Raw genomic sequence first — 18,584 nt, 5'->3', positions numbered from 1 at the left:
CCAGACTGCTGGATGTAAAGAGCAGCTTGTAGCCGGGTCTACGTTTTGTTCATTGTAAATCTGAACATGTATCCCTCTTTCCTCTTGGACAGAGTTCTCTCTCTCTCTCTCACACACACACACACACACATACACACAAATAAATACACTTGCAAGGACAAAATGTTTGGAGCAGGAACACTCAATAAAACATGCGCAGATATAAAATCCAAACAGAATAACCTTCCACCTACACAGTACACTTTCATCCACAGTGATCAAAGATGCAGGACAAGGTGAAGGAGAGAGTGGAGAAGCTGAGGAGGAATGAAAAAAGAAAGACAGACTCCTGAGATATTCACAGAGAGAGAAAGAGAGAGGAAACATGGGGGGGGGGGGGGGGGGGGGGGGGGTGAGAGGGAGGAGAGATGCCCATCTGTGGTCTGTGGGTCAAAGCAGGTCTGCAGGTGTGTGGGGCTTTGATTTCCCTCCAGGCTTGCATCTGTTTGTGTGTGTGTGTGTGTGTGTGTCTATTCTGTGATTCTGATCAGTAGACAGCTTTGCGCATAATCAGGGAGGGCAGTCCAATATCACGCATTCGGATGATCACTGAATTATGCATGCATGAATACACACACACACACACAAACACACACACACAGTCACATAGACAAAAGCATGTGTGGTCACACACTCACACACATTCAAATTAAGATGGCAGCCTTAGCTTACTAGTGATTGCGTGTGTCTGTGTGCTTCCATGCAGAAGCTGTCACATACATTTATGTGTATACATATACACACATACACACACACACAACCTCCTAATAACTGCCCTCTTGGTAGCACTTAGCTCTAAGTCACTTAAATCCATTTACTCACACTCTTCAGTGTGTACACTTGGGTTGCACACTTGACAGTATATCAAGCAGATAGAGATGAGACTCTGTGTAACGGCAGAGGTCAAACTTCCCTTTGTGTCTGAGTTTTATATCGGGGAACACACACTTATTGGATCAACTAACAGGCAGTGGAGCACAGTATACTGCCACCTAATAACTACACATCAGAGTGGAATAGAGAGAGGGGGAAAAAGAGAAAGAACTGGCCAAGTAAAAGGAAACAAGAGACAGGAGTACAAATTAGAGAGTCAAGGTGACCCACCCTAATTGTGTGAACAACACCTTAGGGGCCCACTGTGGTGCCAGCCCAGAAACTTCTCATAGTGTCAACAATACTTCCAAGGCATCCCTCAGGACCTCTGACTACAAATTGCTAAACAGACTGGAGCCTTGCAAGGAAGCACATTTGTGTCTATCAATCATCACAGAGGGAGCAGTGTGTTTCTCTAGTTGTTAGGTGTTGTGCAAGTAATTGAGCTCTGTATATTGAACATAAAGCAAACTGTTTTCGCTCAGAGCCTAATTGTAGTGGTTCAACTGGGACGTGAAATTAGATATGTGATACATTTGTGGTCAGATCAATTTCATGTGTCCTGTTGGACATTTGTATAATTGTTGTAAAGGGACGTTCAATCCTCATGAGATTTTGATCAATGGAGCAGTTTAAACCAGGAAAAAAAAGTTTACACTGACCCATTGTCAGCTATCGTTGGGTCCCAAAAAGCGCTTATACTAGTAATACTCAGGTCAAATTCTGCCAAAGATTCACATAATGCCAGTGATGTGAGGAAGAAGTGGGCAAGAAAGGGGCAAAGAGAGAAAGAATTGGCCAAGAATTGTCCCCCTTATTTCATAGGGTAGGTCTTACACTGTGTTTGGTTTTGTTCTTTCTCATTATTACTGTGGTGTGTGAGAGTTTTAGCGTACTTGTGACTGATTGCTGTGTTTGTATTCTTTACTTCGTTTCATCTTTTTTTTAAATTTATCCTATCACCTTCCATTCACTCACTCCCTCTCACTTGTCTTTGTTCGATATTATTTTGACGCTCTCCTCTTTCACCTCCTTTTTTCTCCTCCTGGTCTAATTTTCAGGCTTTCCAGACCCACTTACTAAAGAATGTATGTCAATTTCTTATTGTGTTCACCTGCTGGCAGCTAAGTGCAACATCTGGGGCGTCTATTGTACGTCTGCTGCTACACGTAGAGGCTGACTGCTGTTTTACTGACAGACAGTAGCATGGAAATGCAGATTTAAACAACCTTCATTGTGCTGCCATCTGGCTCTGCGTGCGAAGAGCTGATTTAGCTCTTGTACACAGTGTGTACAAGACAGTACAGTACATTTTCTCTTGGGCATATAAGTTTTCTTCTGTTTTTTTTTTTCCAACTGTACTTCCTCCTCCTCTCCCTTTTTTTCTCTCTCACCACCAAAGATACATTTACGTAACATCCACCTCCTTGCCTCCCTCAAACATTGATTGTAGACAGTCCTTTATGCTACTATTGATTTTCACAAGTCTATTAACACTTCAATCCACCTCTCAGGAAATATCCTCATTCAATTTATTGATGGCAGGAGACCACAGTGTCTAACTTCAGTTACACTTCATTCTTTCTTTATTTTTTAGTCATCAGAACACACTGTATACTGGATGTGACAGCTAGTAGGGATGTAGAATACTAATATACTGATAAATGTAGTAATAAACGTTACTTACAATGATGAGTAAGATGAAGTAGATGAAGTTGTAGAAGGAATGGGCATCCATTACATTATACATGATCTCTACCCAGCCCTCCAGAGTGATCACCTAGGAGGAAAGGTTCAACTGACATTAACATTAACACATTTTGCACCAGGGCATGATCAGCAGAATTGAATTGTAGGAAAAGCTTTACTTTACCGAACAAGTGCGGCATAGTTCATATCATAAAATTCTAAGCTTGAGAGACCTGCGTGTGTGAAAATGGCATTCTCACATGTCTGTAGGTGAACATACCTGAAAAATTACTATCCAGGCGTAGACAATGTTGTCAAAGTTGATGGCACCTTTGTGGGGGTTACTACTCCCCGTGTGGCAGCGAGTGTAATACTGGTTCCAGTTGATGCACAGACCCATTGCATCACCAGCACCACTACCGTTTGCCATGGGCTCAGGACTCAGGCCCAGAGCATGTCTGTGGAGCGCGTCCTCCTTATCCAGGCAGCACGTGCGGCCTCCTTCGCGCCTCGCCGGCACGTCACTACATGACATGATGCCGTTATCAGACGCCAGGGAGCAAATGAAGGGTCGTTCATCATCCTCCTCCGGCTGGTAGTACGGAGGTGGTAGGGCCATACCTGAAGAGCTGGGATAGTGACAAGGTAAGAGCCTAAGTTAGTAGGTTATGGGATATAATGTTTATATGTAGTATACAACACAATATAATTTTATTATGTTTCACTATCATATTTGGGGTGTTTTATATAGATGTTATATAGCACAGTGAATTAAGTAAATCCCTGGAAGCCTGTGGGATAAATGCATCATTGAAGGTGAGCAGGTGAGTAAAGAAATGGAAATGATTCTGCACGTATAGGGAGTATATACTGTACTCTCTCTCACTCTCACACATGCACACAAGTATACCTGTATAGTGTCATACACACAGATGCACACATAACCAACTTTGAGGCCATGTTGGTCTTCTTCTCACTCTCTTCCATGTCACTCTCAGTTTTTACCAATTTTGTCTCCAATCCAGTCTAATTAATAAAACAAATATCCATCTTTGCTTTAGAGATCCAAAAGATGTTGACCTTACTAGACTCATACATGGATCAGTATGGAGCTGTAATACAGTATATACAGTGTTTGTGCATACGTGTGCGTGTGTGTGTGTGTGTGTGAGAAAAAACCCTGACGTAGCAGTGAACTAGAGAACACCACCTAAAGCTAATGCAGAAAACCAAAGGCATGCTGACAGGTTTAGTAAACAGGGGTAGGGTCATGTGTTGGTCAGGATATGACAAAATGAGTGGCCTGAGGAGAAATCAAGCCGCATATAAGACGTTACATTCAATTGCATAAAGCCCCCTTATCTATCAGTATGGAGAAGGAGCACCTATGGCAAACTTTGTTGTTCTAAGTTTGTATACAACTCTATTAGACTTTGTTAGTTTGAGTCAGTGAACCAGAGAATTAGAATAAATTTGTGTTGTTTATTTGCAGTTAGCTTTGCCATCAGAGGCGAGTCAATTAATCTTACAGCAGCACCTGTGCTCTCACTTTTTTTTGGGGGGGTTTGCTCCTGTTTGGTGGTGCAGCAAGAGTGATGAAACTAATTCATTCAATTCATTTGTGAAAACCAAAAAAAAAAAGCTGTGGTGACAGCTTTCCAAACAGCCATCAATGCATCATAGGGCTTACTAATTAATTACTCACACAAGACACAAAGAACGGCAATCTTTCGCAGCCATTCTAGCACATCATGGTAATACCTTATAATATAAAACGCAAAAATATAAAGATTTGCTGCATTCTGGTGGCACAGATTGTCACTCAGGTGTGTAACAGGGGATTCAGCTGGTAGCCCATTCCTTCAACACCTTGCAAGTAAATAATTGGTCTGATCTTGACAAAGCAGAAATAACAAGTGAGTTCTGCCATTTGAAACCGGAACAGCTGTCTGCTGCTGCCCTGATTACACAGCTGAACACATGGACCTCATTTGACTGGGACTGTGATAGGTGGAGATAATCATATATCACTTTCTGAGATGCAATGTGTTCAAGAAGGCAGGATTTTAATGAGTGCCAAGAGGTCACTGAAGAGGAGCTCTAAAATGTCTAATGGGGACCTTGTGTTCTTAATCTGATAGAAATTAGGGTGCGTTCTCTTAATGTATACATCAGGATCTGTCCTGATACAGAAACAGATGTATAATTTGTAGTCAAAGACACAGGCATGAAAAGAGAGAAAGTGATAGTTACGAAGCTAACAAACCAATTGACAAGCACATCATTGGAGATGAGTGTGTTTAGCACCAGACGACAGATTGTTTAATCATGTATACTAAGTCATGTGGAAAGTGTATGTGCGCTCGTGTACCCTAGCATGAAATCAGAGGAAATTACACACATACACACACCGTCAATGAACTAATTTACTCCCTGTTTAGTAATCCTTGTGAGTGAGTGATTGAGTAGTGTCTTTGGCTGATTCTTGCTTGAACGTAATGACACACATCTCTAAAATCTGAATCCAACTGATTGCCACTGGCTGAAGCACCTTATCATTTCCCAAGATGACTCCTGTACCTCTCAGTTTTAATGAAAGCATGCCAAAAGAGTCTGTCTTTCACTTCATGTCCACCTAGGAACTCAGGCTCATGTCCCTTTGCGGATTTATCGAAAGTGAAAGTTTGTGATGTGCTGATAGGGCTATTTTGATCATTTTCACTACAAATACCACTGAACAGAGGAAAAAAAGTATAGTTTTTAAGGATATATTAATTCAAAGCAGTAGATGGGGGAAGGAAAAACACAAATGAGTTATGGTAGTAAAATAGACAACACTATTGACATAAGCCCAGTGCAAGATTAAGAGTCCTTGGAAAATGGAAAATAAAAAAAATAGTCCTACAGCCAGTTAGTGAGACCTATGACGTGTGTGTGTGATCGGACATGACTGGAGTAAATGAGGACAAGGTGTGTGTGCTCATACCAAGGTCTGGGCCTGGGGAAGACAAAAATAGACCCCCTCCGTCACCAGGCCATCATTACTGAACACACGCATTCAGGGTCACTTGACCTTCAGTATTTACTCATTGCGCTGTCTCTGTATGTCACTCCAGCTCTCCCTTTTCTCTCTTCTTTCTATGTCTTTTTTTTTTTGCTTTTTTTCCTGTATGTATGTGTTTCTCCTCTCATTCTTTTTTCTCTCTGCAAGGGGAGTAAATAATCAGGGAAAGATTGGCTTAAGGCAGATCGTATGTAATGCACACACCTGCACAACCACAGTCAATTCACCGTGCTACTTGCCCTGATACACTCACATACTGTGCACCTCAAGCAAACTACAATACAGTACAACATTGCCTTACAATGCATTTGACACCTGAACCCTTTTACTCTTTCTTTTTGCCCCTCTTCCTTTTCCTTTCTCTCCTTTGCCTTCCTTTTTCTCCCTTTGTTCCAACTCTATCTCCTCTTCTCTTTCCTTCTCTCTTTCAGATTGCCTCTACTCTCCATTCCTCTCTTTTCCACCTATCCCCCCTTTCCTGTCCTCTTCGGTTCTCTCAATCCTCCTCTGTCTCCTCCAGTCAATATTTGGATGGATACTGCTGACATACTTAGCAGGAGAATTTCTCTTTTCTTCTGCAACCACAAACCACACACAACACATAGAAATGCACACTAATTCCATGATCAATAGTAACAGTGGCCATACTGGGATATACCACTCCTCATGGAGAGTAGCTTGGAAGCCGTGCATTGATTTGGTGGCAGAGCATAGTGTCCAGGTATGAATTGAAACACAATGACTTTACTGTATGGAGGACACATAAGACTGACAACGGAGACGGATAAAAGAAAGGATGTCAAAAAAGTGCTGCACTAGATATGCTAAAGAGAAAGCGATAAAGACTTAGAGACAGGGAGAAAGAAAGATGGAGAGATAGAGAGACTCTGTCAGAGTAGCGGAGCATGAATGAAGGCTGTTGCCCCCATGCTGGTGACTTGGCATTGCACAGCACGGCATAGCAAAACCTGGCATCACACTGAGAACACACCTGCTAGCGGAAAGAAAGCCGGCGAGAGTGATCAAGGCTACAGCGTAACAGAGGAAAGAGACAGTTTCCAGCAACGGTACTAAGTGAACGGTGCTGTGGGACAGTTGGGGAGGGAAGATTGGCTAGAAAAAGAATGACAGAAAGGAAGATACACCATATTAAAATGTATATAGTGAGGGAGACTAAGGAGGAGAAACAGGGGACAAACTCCCCTTTACAATAAAAACATCTGCCAGAGTGCCTCCTCTCTATGGCCATTAGTGCAAGATATTTGTTGTAATGGGACAGCTTAGAGGTGTGAATGTGTCTTTGCAAGTCTGGATCACTCCGCAACAAATCCTCTGTGTGTGTTTTTTACAACTTGCAAGAACAAATAAGCATCTAAGGTGAATGGAAAGATTATGATAAGATAAATAAGCAAGCTATTTATAGAAGGTATAGAAGAAGGCATGAAAAAGAGAGAGATAGAGATCAAAGGAAGGAGGGTGTAAAATAGCAAAGTGAATGCTGCACTTGACTGTGACACTTAGCCCACTCCATTATAACCTCTCAGAGAGCTAACGTTAGCTCTTTACTTAGCATAATAGTCCTCAAGCGTTAACTCACTACGACCTTTCTAATTAAGCACTCGAGCACCCCGGCTAACCTGCATAATATGTTAATACAATGCTTTAAATAATATGCAAAAATAATACTTTGCTTAAATAACTGGCAACACTCAGTTCAATCTGAGATCACTGCTAAAAAATCTGCAGCTGCATTAGTCAGCAAGCGTGCGTGGGAGTTAGGAGTGTATCAATCAGTCTACTGGAAGAAAAACGTTTTCTAAAGCTGGATTAAAGCAACATTGTGATTGTCTAGTCTAGTGATCCCCCAGGGCTAAACTTTTTCTTCTCCTTTCTTTTTTGCTTCACTGCATCCAGGAAAATCAAAGTAAACTCCTCAGATGGTCCTATTACTCATGAACTCACCCTTTAGACCGGTGAAGATAAATGTAGAAAACACTGGTTTAAGTACCCTTGTGATGTGATTGCTGTAAATGTTATTGGACTAAATGTCAGCTCTCAACATTAAGAGGAGGACAAAGCAGGCGGGAAAGTGCTAGCTGGCGGACACGTGTCCCCTTTCATCTGGTTATTACATCCGTCATTAGTATACGCTGCATCAGCATAACCGGAGATGGTACGGAGTAATATACATGGCTTATATACATATTAAACCACACACATCAGGGGCGTGTGTCTCTCTAGCAAGCTGATGCCAGCATAAAAAGGAAATTAAGATAATGCCATGAAATCAAACACTCTTGAAACCTGGTGAATGTCACTCACACACACACACACACACACACACACATTCACAGACACAGTAGGTGATGTTGTCATGTAGGGTCATGAATATGGAGGGATGCAGCTGGAATCTAATCAACTTCTTAGTTGCAAGACAAGGACAAGGAAATAGCTTGAGAGAGAGAGAGATGGGAACTGATAAAGAGGTAGAAAGACAGGAGTCAAACGCTGGGACACAGAGTTATGCTCTTGTATGCACTAAAGTTAAACACACAGTATTTGTATAACCTTGTATGGAATGTGGAAGGGGAAATGATCTATTAAAGTGCATGTTATATAGAAATGGTACCGTATATTTTACAAAATAATATTTCAATAGATTTATTACTGTAATATGTTTTTTTATTTTCACTAGTATGACATGATGAAGGTGAGACGAATGGAAAAGAATACAGGTGAGGTTTGAGGGTAGCGTGAAATCCTCTCCCTACTATCATAACTTTAGATTTGTAGCCCATCAACTTAATTTTTAGAAACAAAAGCAATAGCACAACACACATAATGTACACACTGATGTACAGTGTAACTCACAGAGTGAAGTTCTCTTCAAGGTAGCAGCGGTTCCGCAGTAGCCCCGCCCACAGCTGCACGCCAATGATCCCGAAGATGAAGAAGACAAAGAAGCAGAGCAGTAGCACGTTGCCCAGCATGGGTAGAGTGTCCAGCAGCAGGTTCACCAGGATACGCATACCTGTGTATTTTAACAGATCAATCAATCAATGAACTGTCAGACAATAACACGCAGTAGCCATAAGCTAATGTATTAGTGATTGACTGTGGTCATCTATTTTATCTCATGAAAACTTATTACCAACATTACTACATTCAAAGCACTGAATGATTATTTACTACTAAATTGATTTTGAAGGAAACATAATTGATTCATTGCTTATGTTCACTGCCAATGTTTCTTCCATTACAGGAGATGCTTTGAGAGAAGTAAACACATCCTGTGTGGAGCTTCAAGTCAGTCTAGACTTTTTCAATATTTAACCAAGACCGTCTTTCCCTTGCCATAACGAAGTTCTTTGATTAGCTTTAATGACTTTGAGTGGATATTATAAGGTAGAATTAAATATGTTGTCAACATTTTTTTTTAAATGTTTCCTCATTATACTGATAAAAATTCATTCTGGGTGGTATTACATTTCCTTTAAAATGTATTCACTGTTGCGATCAGGTAGTATATGACTGTAATTTCTAGAGGACAGAGATATTTAAAAGCATTCCCCACATTTCTATACATTGGTGTGAGACATCAACAACGGCAGTTACAATTCAGTATATGACAGCAAACTGATTTGAAAGCACAATTTAAGAATTAAACAGAAGGTGATAAAAAAAGAAACATGGAAGCACACACAGTGAACAAAAAGAGAGACACAGTGGTTCAAAAGTGGAAGTTAACAACCTCTCCAGAGGAGGCAATATGTAAGACAAACACTTCTGTGGCAACATGGGGAGACCGAAATAGTAGGTACGCTGTACACGAACCATCCCCCAACAGATCAAGAGCTTTAAAGTTAGAATATCATTAAGAAAAACACACATATTAATGTCAGTCCACAACATGAAAAGAAAACAAAGCATAATCAGGCTACATGGGGTCTCATTCATGATTAGATGAAGCCTAATTGCATACAAGCATATCCCCTGTCAAATAATGATGACCTCATCCCCTGTGGATGGTCCCGTCCCGCAGTGATGACATATTGAGATGTGATTAGTGAAACATAATGACAGCTGATTGGAGTAACGAGAGAGAGAGGTGAAACCATCTGATGAGATCACAGCAACCCCGCACTGACACCTGAGAGAGGTGTGTGTGTGTGTGTGTTGCTGTTACTACTGTATGAGTGTGACTTTGTGGGCATGACAGCAACTCAACAGCAGGTTAACGTGTCATAAACACAACAGTGCATCTAAACTGCCGACAGAGTGAATGACAGGAGAGAAGCTGAGAGTGAGAGACACACAGAGAAACAGAGAAAGAGAGAGAGAGAGAGAGAGAGTGATGATGCGGATGCACACACATGTAGACAGCATTTACAAGAATGCAAACACCTGTAGTTCATTCAATTAACACAAACACAAAACCATGCAAACAGAAATGGTAGGAGTAAAAATGTTATAGCTCATTAAAGAAGATCTCCCTGTTCCCTAAGTGCTAATAACTCCTTTTTTTTTTACTACATCCACTGGGAGTGTATGCTCACTTGTAGAGGTTCATTTTTCAACATACAGTATGTATCTGCATGTGGAGAATTAATAGATTTGAATTATTTACATGTTCTGCATAAAACTAAGTTTACTGTGTTGACATTAAATCCCGAATTTGGTCAAGCTCTTTGTAGGGAGACAAGTTGGGAATGACAATAATGTGTTACTCTTGAATTAAAAAGTAATTTCGAATTGAAATTTTGGAATTTATGGAAATTTGATCTCAAGAGCGCAAAGGAGGGAATTTTTCTTGAGGTGAGTATACACCCTCCTCTGGCTTATTTGTCTCATTAACTGGTATTAAATGGAGAGCAGTAGTGTTGCTTGTGTGTATGTGTCTCTGGTGGTGGCTGGAGGCGAGTCTAAATGTGTTTGTTCCCGAGGGTCCTTGTCATTAGGCCACTGTTCCATTAGGCCTAATTGGGTGAAGACAGAGAGAGATGGAGAGAGGGACAGAGAAGGAGAACAAGAATGAGATAAGGCCCGAGGGTGAGCCGAAAAATAGGGAGTGCCAAAATATGAAAGAAAGTACAGAAGAGCGAGTGAAAAAAACAAAAAAAAGGAGAAAATGATGCATTCAATAACCACAAATATTAAAGGAAAACAAACTAAAGTTACCAGAGAGAACAAAAACAATGTGGTATCAAAAATCTTTTTTTCCCTGCTTTTTCTGCTTTGCCTGTTCTTCTTTCATTCTCTCTCTCATTTTCTACAGTACCTGCCTCCATTTCTCTCCCCTCCTGGTGACTGTACCAGTTTGCCAGCTCCTGCTGTTCCCAGATAAAGATGGATGCCTCCCCTTGCGCCACAATGGAAACACATTTACAGCTACCTGCCTGTGCTATTCATTTATGAACCAGGAGAATTCTCTTCTCTTCGTTTCCTTTCTCTTCTCTTCTCTTCACCTCTCTTCTCTTTTCTTCTCTTCTCCTCTCTTCTGTTTGTTGTCTTTCCCACTCCTATTCTGTCTAGCACACACACACACACACACAGGACTGGACTGGACTGGACTGCACAGGACTATTATCTGCCATTTTGTTGGAAGGTTACAAATTGAGGTGTGTGTGGGGTCAGGATGTGTTGACGCTCCCTGTGTATCTGTGGGCAAAGTAGCAATCCAACAAAACAAGGAACAAATAGCTTTATCCCCATGCTTCCTCCTCTCTAATGGGGTCACAGATAGGGAACAGAATCAGCATGAACACATCATACGCACACAGATAACTATGAAGAAATATAAATAAGAGAATCTGAGAATAGGCTCATACACATACATGCATACACTTACAGCATCATATGCATCTGCTAACAAACTCATCTATCCAGAGATTCACTCTTTGATGCATAATTGTCTCCAAAAACGCATATCTGTTTACAATCTGCACACTTCTCCCTGAAACACTGTATGCACACTGCTACACACAATGTCTTCTAATCAAACATCTTGAAGCATAATGCAGTTAACATCCATATTTTGTGAGTGCTGGTGCTGTGGCTGTCTGAAATATTGGGTTGAGTGGGTTCTTTGTTGATGGCTCCACCTGAGAGATAACTTGTCCTTCGGAATGTGTGGAAAATTCAATTCAACTCAGGCGCTGAGGACAGGCTGCTTTTTCAGGTAATTACACTTAATACGAAGAATCTGCCATGATTGGACACTTCACGTTGTGAGCAAAAATCTTTGAAAATTTGCTCCAGGTAGAGGAGAAGCTATAATTTTGGATTTATGTGTAGTTATCTGTCTCAGTGGTCTGTATTTAGCAGAGAAACAATGAGAGAATGAGATGAAGAACAATACATATATATATATATATATATATATATATATATATTTATATATATATAGTTTTACATGTTGGCTTATAGAGATAACACACAAGATTAGCTCGTAGAAAAAAAGTGTTACACTCCTGCAGTCTTTTGGGCCTGTGTGGTGTCTCTCTGTTCATTTCTCTCCTCCTCACATGGAACAGTTCCTGCTTACAGTATTATAGCTCTGAAATGGACCTTATTAACTCTGCCACACAGACTTATTCACGGATCTAATTTCATCTGTTAGTTCACTTTTTGTTTCCATACACAGTATTGTATCCTTATATCTTTTTTTAAAAAAAAACTTGAAAATAACTGTTTGCAGTCACTACAAAGGCATCTTTTTCTTACAGTAACTGTCCCCAAGGTTCAAACAGAATTAGGGAACAGTGCTTTCATGCAATCAGCACCATCTGCTATAGTCTCATTTTATGATTTAAAGAGTGAAAAGGACAGTATCCCCCAGTGAGTTTAAGATACTGAGAAAAGGTTCATGCTTTGTTTAGCCAAGACATTTTGTTAAGGGATGAAGGATTGCAAGTGTTCAAGTTCATTCACTCTGATAAGTTAAGACTGATAGAGACAAATTGTGTTTCAAAACATTGGTCACTTAGATTTTAAAGCAGAGAGCTTCAGCACATTTTTATGACATAATGCATATAATTCCTATATTATTAACAGAAAATTGATAAAATCTATTAAAACAATGACGTAATTCCTGTCTACTTATCAGAAACTGCATAATATATATATACATTAGCTGCTAATGCTTGGCTAACAACTAAAGTGCTGAGATCAGTCTGAACCTATCTTGGAAAGGCTAATTGGTGCTTACAATGATTAAGAGCTGCCAGTTAGGGGAGCAGGACAAAGAAATCAATAGGTGTTAAAAAGATTGACCAAGAACTGAGTTTCAGATGAAAGGAAAAGGGTTATGGTCACGGACTGTTCAGTGAAGCAGCATTAATGGATGGTTTGTAAATTTGATAAAGCTGTGACTCAGGGTCTGAGCGGGCTGTTTGATTAAGCATAAGATGAATGTTTAATGATCCCCACGGGGAACAGGTGGTATGCAGATGCACAAAAAAGCCAGAGATGTAATACATATACATGAATTTTCAGGAAGATGTATTTGTTCTTTATATGGACTGACAGGCACACATAAACACAAAGAGAAACTATAAGCACAGAAAAATGCACAGGCACAAACGCACAAAAAGACTTCAAATGTTCTCACTTGGCACTCTGTTGATGGCTTTGAGGGGCCGAAGGACCCGCACCGTCCTTATGGCGGATAGGTTGATGTTCTGCAGGTCCAGTGAGTACTCTACCATCCTGGATACACAGATAGAGAAAAACAGAGAGAAAGAGCGAGAATAAATAACATCATTTAACATCTCTGTATTTACCTGGACGACCTACAGACTCAAAATATGGCAAAAAAGGACTACCATGGCTCCAGCTGGGCCAGAGATACCTGGTTATGTTTCAACAACAGTGGTCATTCTTTGATCTAGTCTCACCTGTCCCCACCTTGATCTGTGTGAGTCTCAGCAGTATGGGAAATGCACTGACATAGAGTGGTACAACACTCCAGAGAGAGTGGCGGGGGGATAAAGTGACAAAGCATCAAAAAGGGTGAATAACATGAAAGGGAGGTGAGGAAGAGAAAGAGAGCGGGAAAAAGAGGCATTCATTCTATTCTAAGTGTTGCCTGCAGGATGTTGTGGCTCAGTCAGAGCCTGGCATCTGTTAGCAAGTCATTTCCACAGCATGGCTAAGCTGTTTGTGCCCCCAAACCCAAACCACTTTCACAGGAGAATGGCCACGCTTTGCCATATATGTGTGAAAACAGTGTGTGTATGTTTGAATGTACCACATTTATGTTACATGACTATTATTATTAACACACATACAGATACAGTGAGTGAAGGAGTTCTGCGGCAAAAAAAAAGTGGGTGTGTGCAAATGGTGAGAATTGTGTAATGAGAGTCAAGTGTGCTCATGCAAGTGTGTGCACAAAACTAATGTGCCCGAGGCTATAACAGTGTTTGGGACAGCATGATACCAACAACAGCACCAACACCACAAGCTAATAACACCCGGAGCACATCTGCAGCAGCTCACTGTCTCTCACACAGATAGACGAATTAACCATGTCATTTAAAATAATGTGTTACTTTATTGATCCCACAGGGGAGCTTTTTCTACTTGCCCTTCACCACAGCAAAGAGTCATGAACTGAGTAGCACCCCAAATCACACTTGAGTAGGAGTGCTTGTTGTAACAAAGGTTTGAACTGCTGCACTGCTGACAGGCAGTAGCTCGAACCATTAACAATTTATTCATATAGTAGGGAAGTGTTTAAATAAGTAGGCATGTGAGGGTGCTAGAGCACAAGATGAAATGCTTAATCCTTTTAGACTTATGGTAGTAGTCTAATTCTTTTGTTCTTAAAGCTCACGAGTACCACATTTCAAAGAATGCATGTTCGTGAGGATATACAGGCAAAGAAAATTTCTCCTCCAGGTACAGTCGAAACTGTAGAAAGGCCACACTGCAGCTTGATGAAAATGTCACAGTATAGAGAAGAACAAACAGTTGTTTTGGGGCCAGGCTTTTTCAGCTTGGCAGTGTTATTACAATTGTACCAGTGATATAATGTAGGCAGCTGAGAGGCTGAATAAAAAAAGTCAAAAGGGAGTTTTGAAGCAATTAAAACATACATGCCCCCCTTTCAGTGAGCCTAAGGGCACAGATACTGGTTATATTTTGCTTGTGAGGGATACACGGTGAGTGACAAAATATTAGATGGATGACACCAACAAAACCATTAACAATTGCATGGATTAGTGATCCAGTTCTATCTGGAGGACAAACACAGCAGCAAATGAAGTGAAGATCACAGATGTGCCTGTGTGTGTGTGTGTGTGTGTGTGTGTGGAAGGGGGTGGGGGGGTTTGACATGTGTGTCTTTGTGAGTGTGTGTGCACAATGTGCGTATGCGTATGTGCTCTATAGAAGTGTCTATTCCTGTACACATCAATCAGGCCGCCGTGTTTGGGAGGGTAATTAGTGGACTGCCGCAAGCCTCCTTTTTATGATTGTTCTCTATTTTTCACATTCCTTTTTTGCTCGTGACGCATTCATCTCATTCATGCTTTTATGTGACTAGTATGTGTGCACGCGCATGTGTGTGTTTGCATGCATGTTTATATCGATATAAAAGAGCTTCAGGGGAAAACCTAGGGTAGACCTAGTGAGTAGAGTTCAGAGGCAGCTTTTACATGAGAGACAAGGGAAATAAGTCTTGAATCTAGATATGTAAAAGCTGTCATGACTTAACTGTCAAATTAACAATATGCCCTCAACAGAGTCACCAAGTTGAAGTTCCCCAACAAAGTAGTTTGTCTGCATCACTTACATAAAAGACAACATTCGTGCATTTGACAGTTAAATAAGGAGACATGATCTACTATTTGGATCTCCTAGGAAAGTAATAAAGTTTGTGATCTTCTCATTTGCTTTTGTGGCTCACCCAAAGACTACAGCAGCAGCGCTTTCATGTTTTGTCTGTTCAATTATGTATTTAAGTTAAGCTGTTGAAGGTTTCTTTGCATATACCATCTGAAAAGACGCAGTCAGTGTTCACCAGTTTGAGTCAAGATACAGCTCCTTAATATGCTTGAGATTGTCTGACCTCTCTTAAGCATGCATTAGAATAAATATGGAAGACAAGACTGACTTTCTGAAAAAAGGGTCATGCGTCATGCCTGGATCAAGAAGCTCAGTGGACACAAGCAAGAAGACATACTGCTTCTTTTGCATTACTACTGCAGATATGAGACAGACTAGAAAATAAATCTCAGTGGAGTGGATTAGGCTAAAATATACAGAAAACTAAAATTAAATAACATAAAACAGACTCCAAGAGGTTATGGAGCTAAAGCATGAAACCCCCCTTTGAGCCTGCCTGGACAAAAGCTTGGTCCGTACAAGGTCTGAAGGAGAGGTAACAAGGGCGATGCTCATCCAAGCATGTGAAAAAGAAAGAAAAAGAGAGGGGGAGAGAGCGAGGTGGTGCCCCTGGGTAACAGACATGGAGCTCATAGCAGACTGTCAGCTGTGATTTGGGCTGGCAAGGCTGGCACTGCCCTCTGCAATTAGCCTAGACGCTAATCTAATGGATGCTGCCAAGAGGAAATGAAGACCGAGGCGTTAACACAAATGCCTATACAAACACAGACAGATGCATGCACACATACAAAGATTAAACAAACTCAAAAGGCATAAGCTGACAAACTGTAATCTCTGTGTATTGTTCTGTGCCACACACACACACACACACACACAAACTTACACACTCACAAGCACAAACTATGAGCATCCACAGGGGATAAACTGATTCAGCTCAAATGAAGATGAATGTCCCTCCACCTACCCCAGTAAGTCTGTTGCTCTACCTTTCTTTGTCTTTTATTGTAATACAGGCACTCTCCCTATCCATCTCCCTCTTTCTCTCTCTCTCTCTCTCTCTCATACACAGACAGACGAACATGCACACACACCCCACACACACACACATTTGCTTCATCACCTGTGTCTGCGCCTCTCATTTCACTTCGTTCATAGCAGGTGTCTGAGCAGGTGTGCTTTTGTTTTATCCACATGCACCCATGTAGCATGTGTGTATGTTTTTCCCATGGTAGCAGCATGTGTGATGGACACTGTGCAACCAACTTATGCAACAACATACACAAAACATGATCACGGATATGTATTTTCTCGTAGGCAGGTGTTATGAATATTTCAGCAGTGGATGTCTCTTGGAAACTCGTAATTCCCAGTTCACGTCTCATGTTCCTTCATTTCTTTTTTTTCTTCCTGTCTGCCTTCGAAATACATTTTACTTCCAATCTAAACATATGTGCACGTCCAAAATACTAAAACACTCCCTAGATTCAAGTGTTGTGAAATATTCTGTGTTTATTAATGTGGAGGGATCCTAACAATTGCAGCACGTTTTCATCTTTACCCTGGTGAATACCCTATACTGCAGCGCCTAGTCTGTTCTTATATTGTAGTTTCTGTGACAGTATGCCAGAGACTGTTGCTTTATGGTTTAATTCTCATAGGACACCCCTCACATGCCTCGTCTGCTGTTATAATGAGATTGCATGTACAGTGAATCTACTGGTAAAATGTCTCTGTGGCTCTATTTGACAATGAATATGTATGATTATTATTTGATAAATATGAAAAGACCAAGACTTGTGCTGGATGAACTAGAGATGTGATTTAGTTGCTTTTTAGTTCTAGTCTGTTTAGTGTTCACACTGACATACTGTACAAACAAAGCAGGAGTTGTAAACAAGAAGTCACATGGACTGACAGGTTGCTTATTCATTAGACAGTTTTGGTGACCTGTCATCCCACATTATCAGCGCTGTGCAGACTCGCAAAAAGAAAATGTAAAAATGTCTGCACCGACTGAAAAGCATGCTGCACGTCGCGCTTGACGTCTTAATTAATCTTTTCTCTGATTTAAAAAAAAACAACCCATGAACAAATACCGTATACCGTACGCAGTAGTCGAGACTTGACTGGAGTAATAGAAGGAGACTGCTACAATCAGAGGAGTGAAACAAGTCCTGGAGCACAACGTGATGGGTTGATGTGTCTTCTTTAGCTTTCTATTGCGTGCAAATGTGACTCATCCATTATCACGCTGGTCTGAGTTGCATTCTCACCACATACAAAATGCATCAGAAACGCACTAGATTTCACATAAAACAACCAATTAGAGTATGAAGGCAACCTTAGTCATCATACTGAAGTTCCATACATGTTAAACCCTCACTATAGACACTAGATCTCATAGTTTAAGTACAAGTGGACTAATACAGTCATGTACGACCGTGTAATAACCGTGTAATAATAATAATGTGTTACCTGTGATGTTTATGATAGAGATATGTTATGATGATAGAATACAGTTAAGATGTTTAATACTGGTCCTAAAGCAGCTGTATAAACATATTAATTAAACAACATAACACACTAAGTTTATCAGAAGTATAATGAATGCTGACATAATGATATAGTTGCTTACCCAGCCATGACGATGAAGAAGTCCAGCCTGTTCCAGGTGTCTCCCAGGTAACAGCGACGGCCAAAGATTCCAAGAGCCACCATCTTTACCACCATCTCCAATGCAAAGAAGATGTAGATGAATGCATCGAAGGCCTACGAGAGGAGAGAGGGAGATAAAGACGGAGGAAAAGTGAGGAAAAGAAGGAAACGCATTTGATACATTTGGCTTGAAACACATGTGCCAGGCATCTGTTTTGTCTCGTGTGTTCACGAAATTATTAGACTCAAGCTGTTGTCAAAGCTCCCTCTTCATTTTTTCCCCCCCTATTCGGTCACTAAGTAAACGTGAAGCACTCATCTCCAGTGAGGACACATTGTCTCTTCTTTTCCTCAAATTGTCAAATTGCTCTTTTCTTGTTGACAGTAGATTTTGCTTGATAGCACCTTACAAAAT

General features: G+C 40.8%; 1 protein-coding gene across 12 annotated transcripts in view; it reads right to left on the bottom strand.

Moving 5' to 3' along the window:
• cacna1ia (calcium voltage-gated channel subunit alpha1 Ia) overlaps nt 1-18,584 on the bottom strand; it is a 125,501-nt gene that overhangs the window by 60,521 nt on the left and 46,396 nt on the right. For all 12 annotated transcript variants that reach the window (XM_042392182.1, XM_042392183.1, XM_042392184.1 and 9 more), the window contains 5 exons: nt 18,150-18,283; nt 13,275-13,372; nt 8,537-8,696; nt 2,882-3,230; nt 2,600-2,692 (listed from right to left, as the gene is read on the bottom strand). In XM_042392182.1, the coding sequence (XP_042248116.1) occupies nt 2,600-2,692; nt 2,882-3,230; nt 8,537-8,696; nt 13,275-13,372; nt 18,150-18,283 (834 nt within the window). The remainder of the gene's footprint in view (nt 1-2,599; nt 2,693-2,881; nt 3,231-8,536; nt 8,697-13,274; nt 13,373-18,149; nt 18,284-18,584) is intronic.

Source organism: Thunnus maccoyii, chromosome 18, assembly GCF_910596095.1.
Source record: "Thunnus maccoyii chromosome 18, fThuMac1.1, whole genome shotgun sequence".
Lineage (NCBI taxonomy): Eukaryota > Metazoa > Chordata > Actinopteri > Scombriformes > Scombridae > Thunnus > Thunnus maccoyii.
This window is presented reverse-complemented; position numbering and strand designations above follow the sequence as displayed.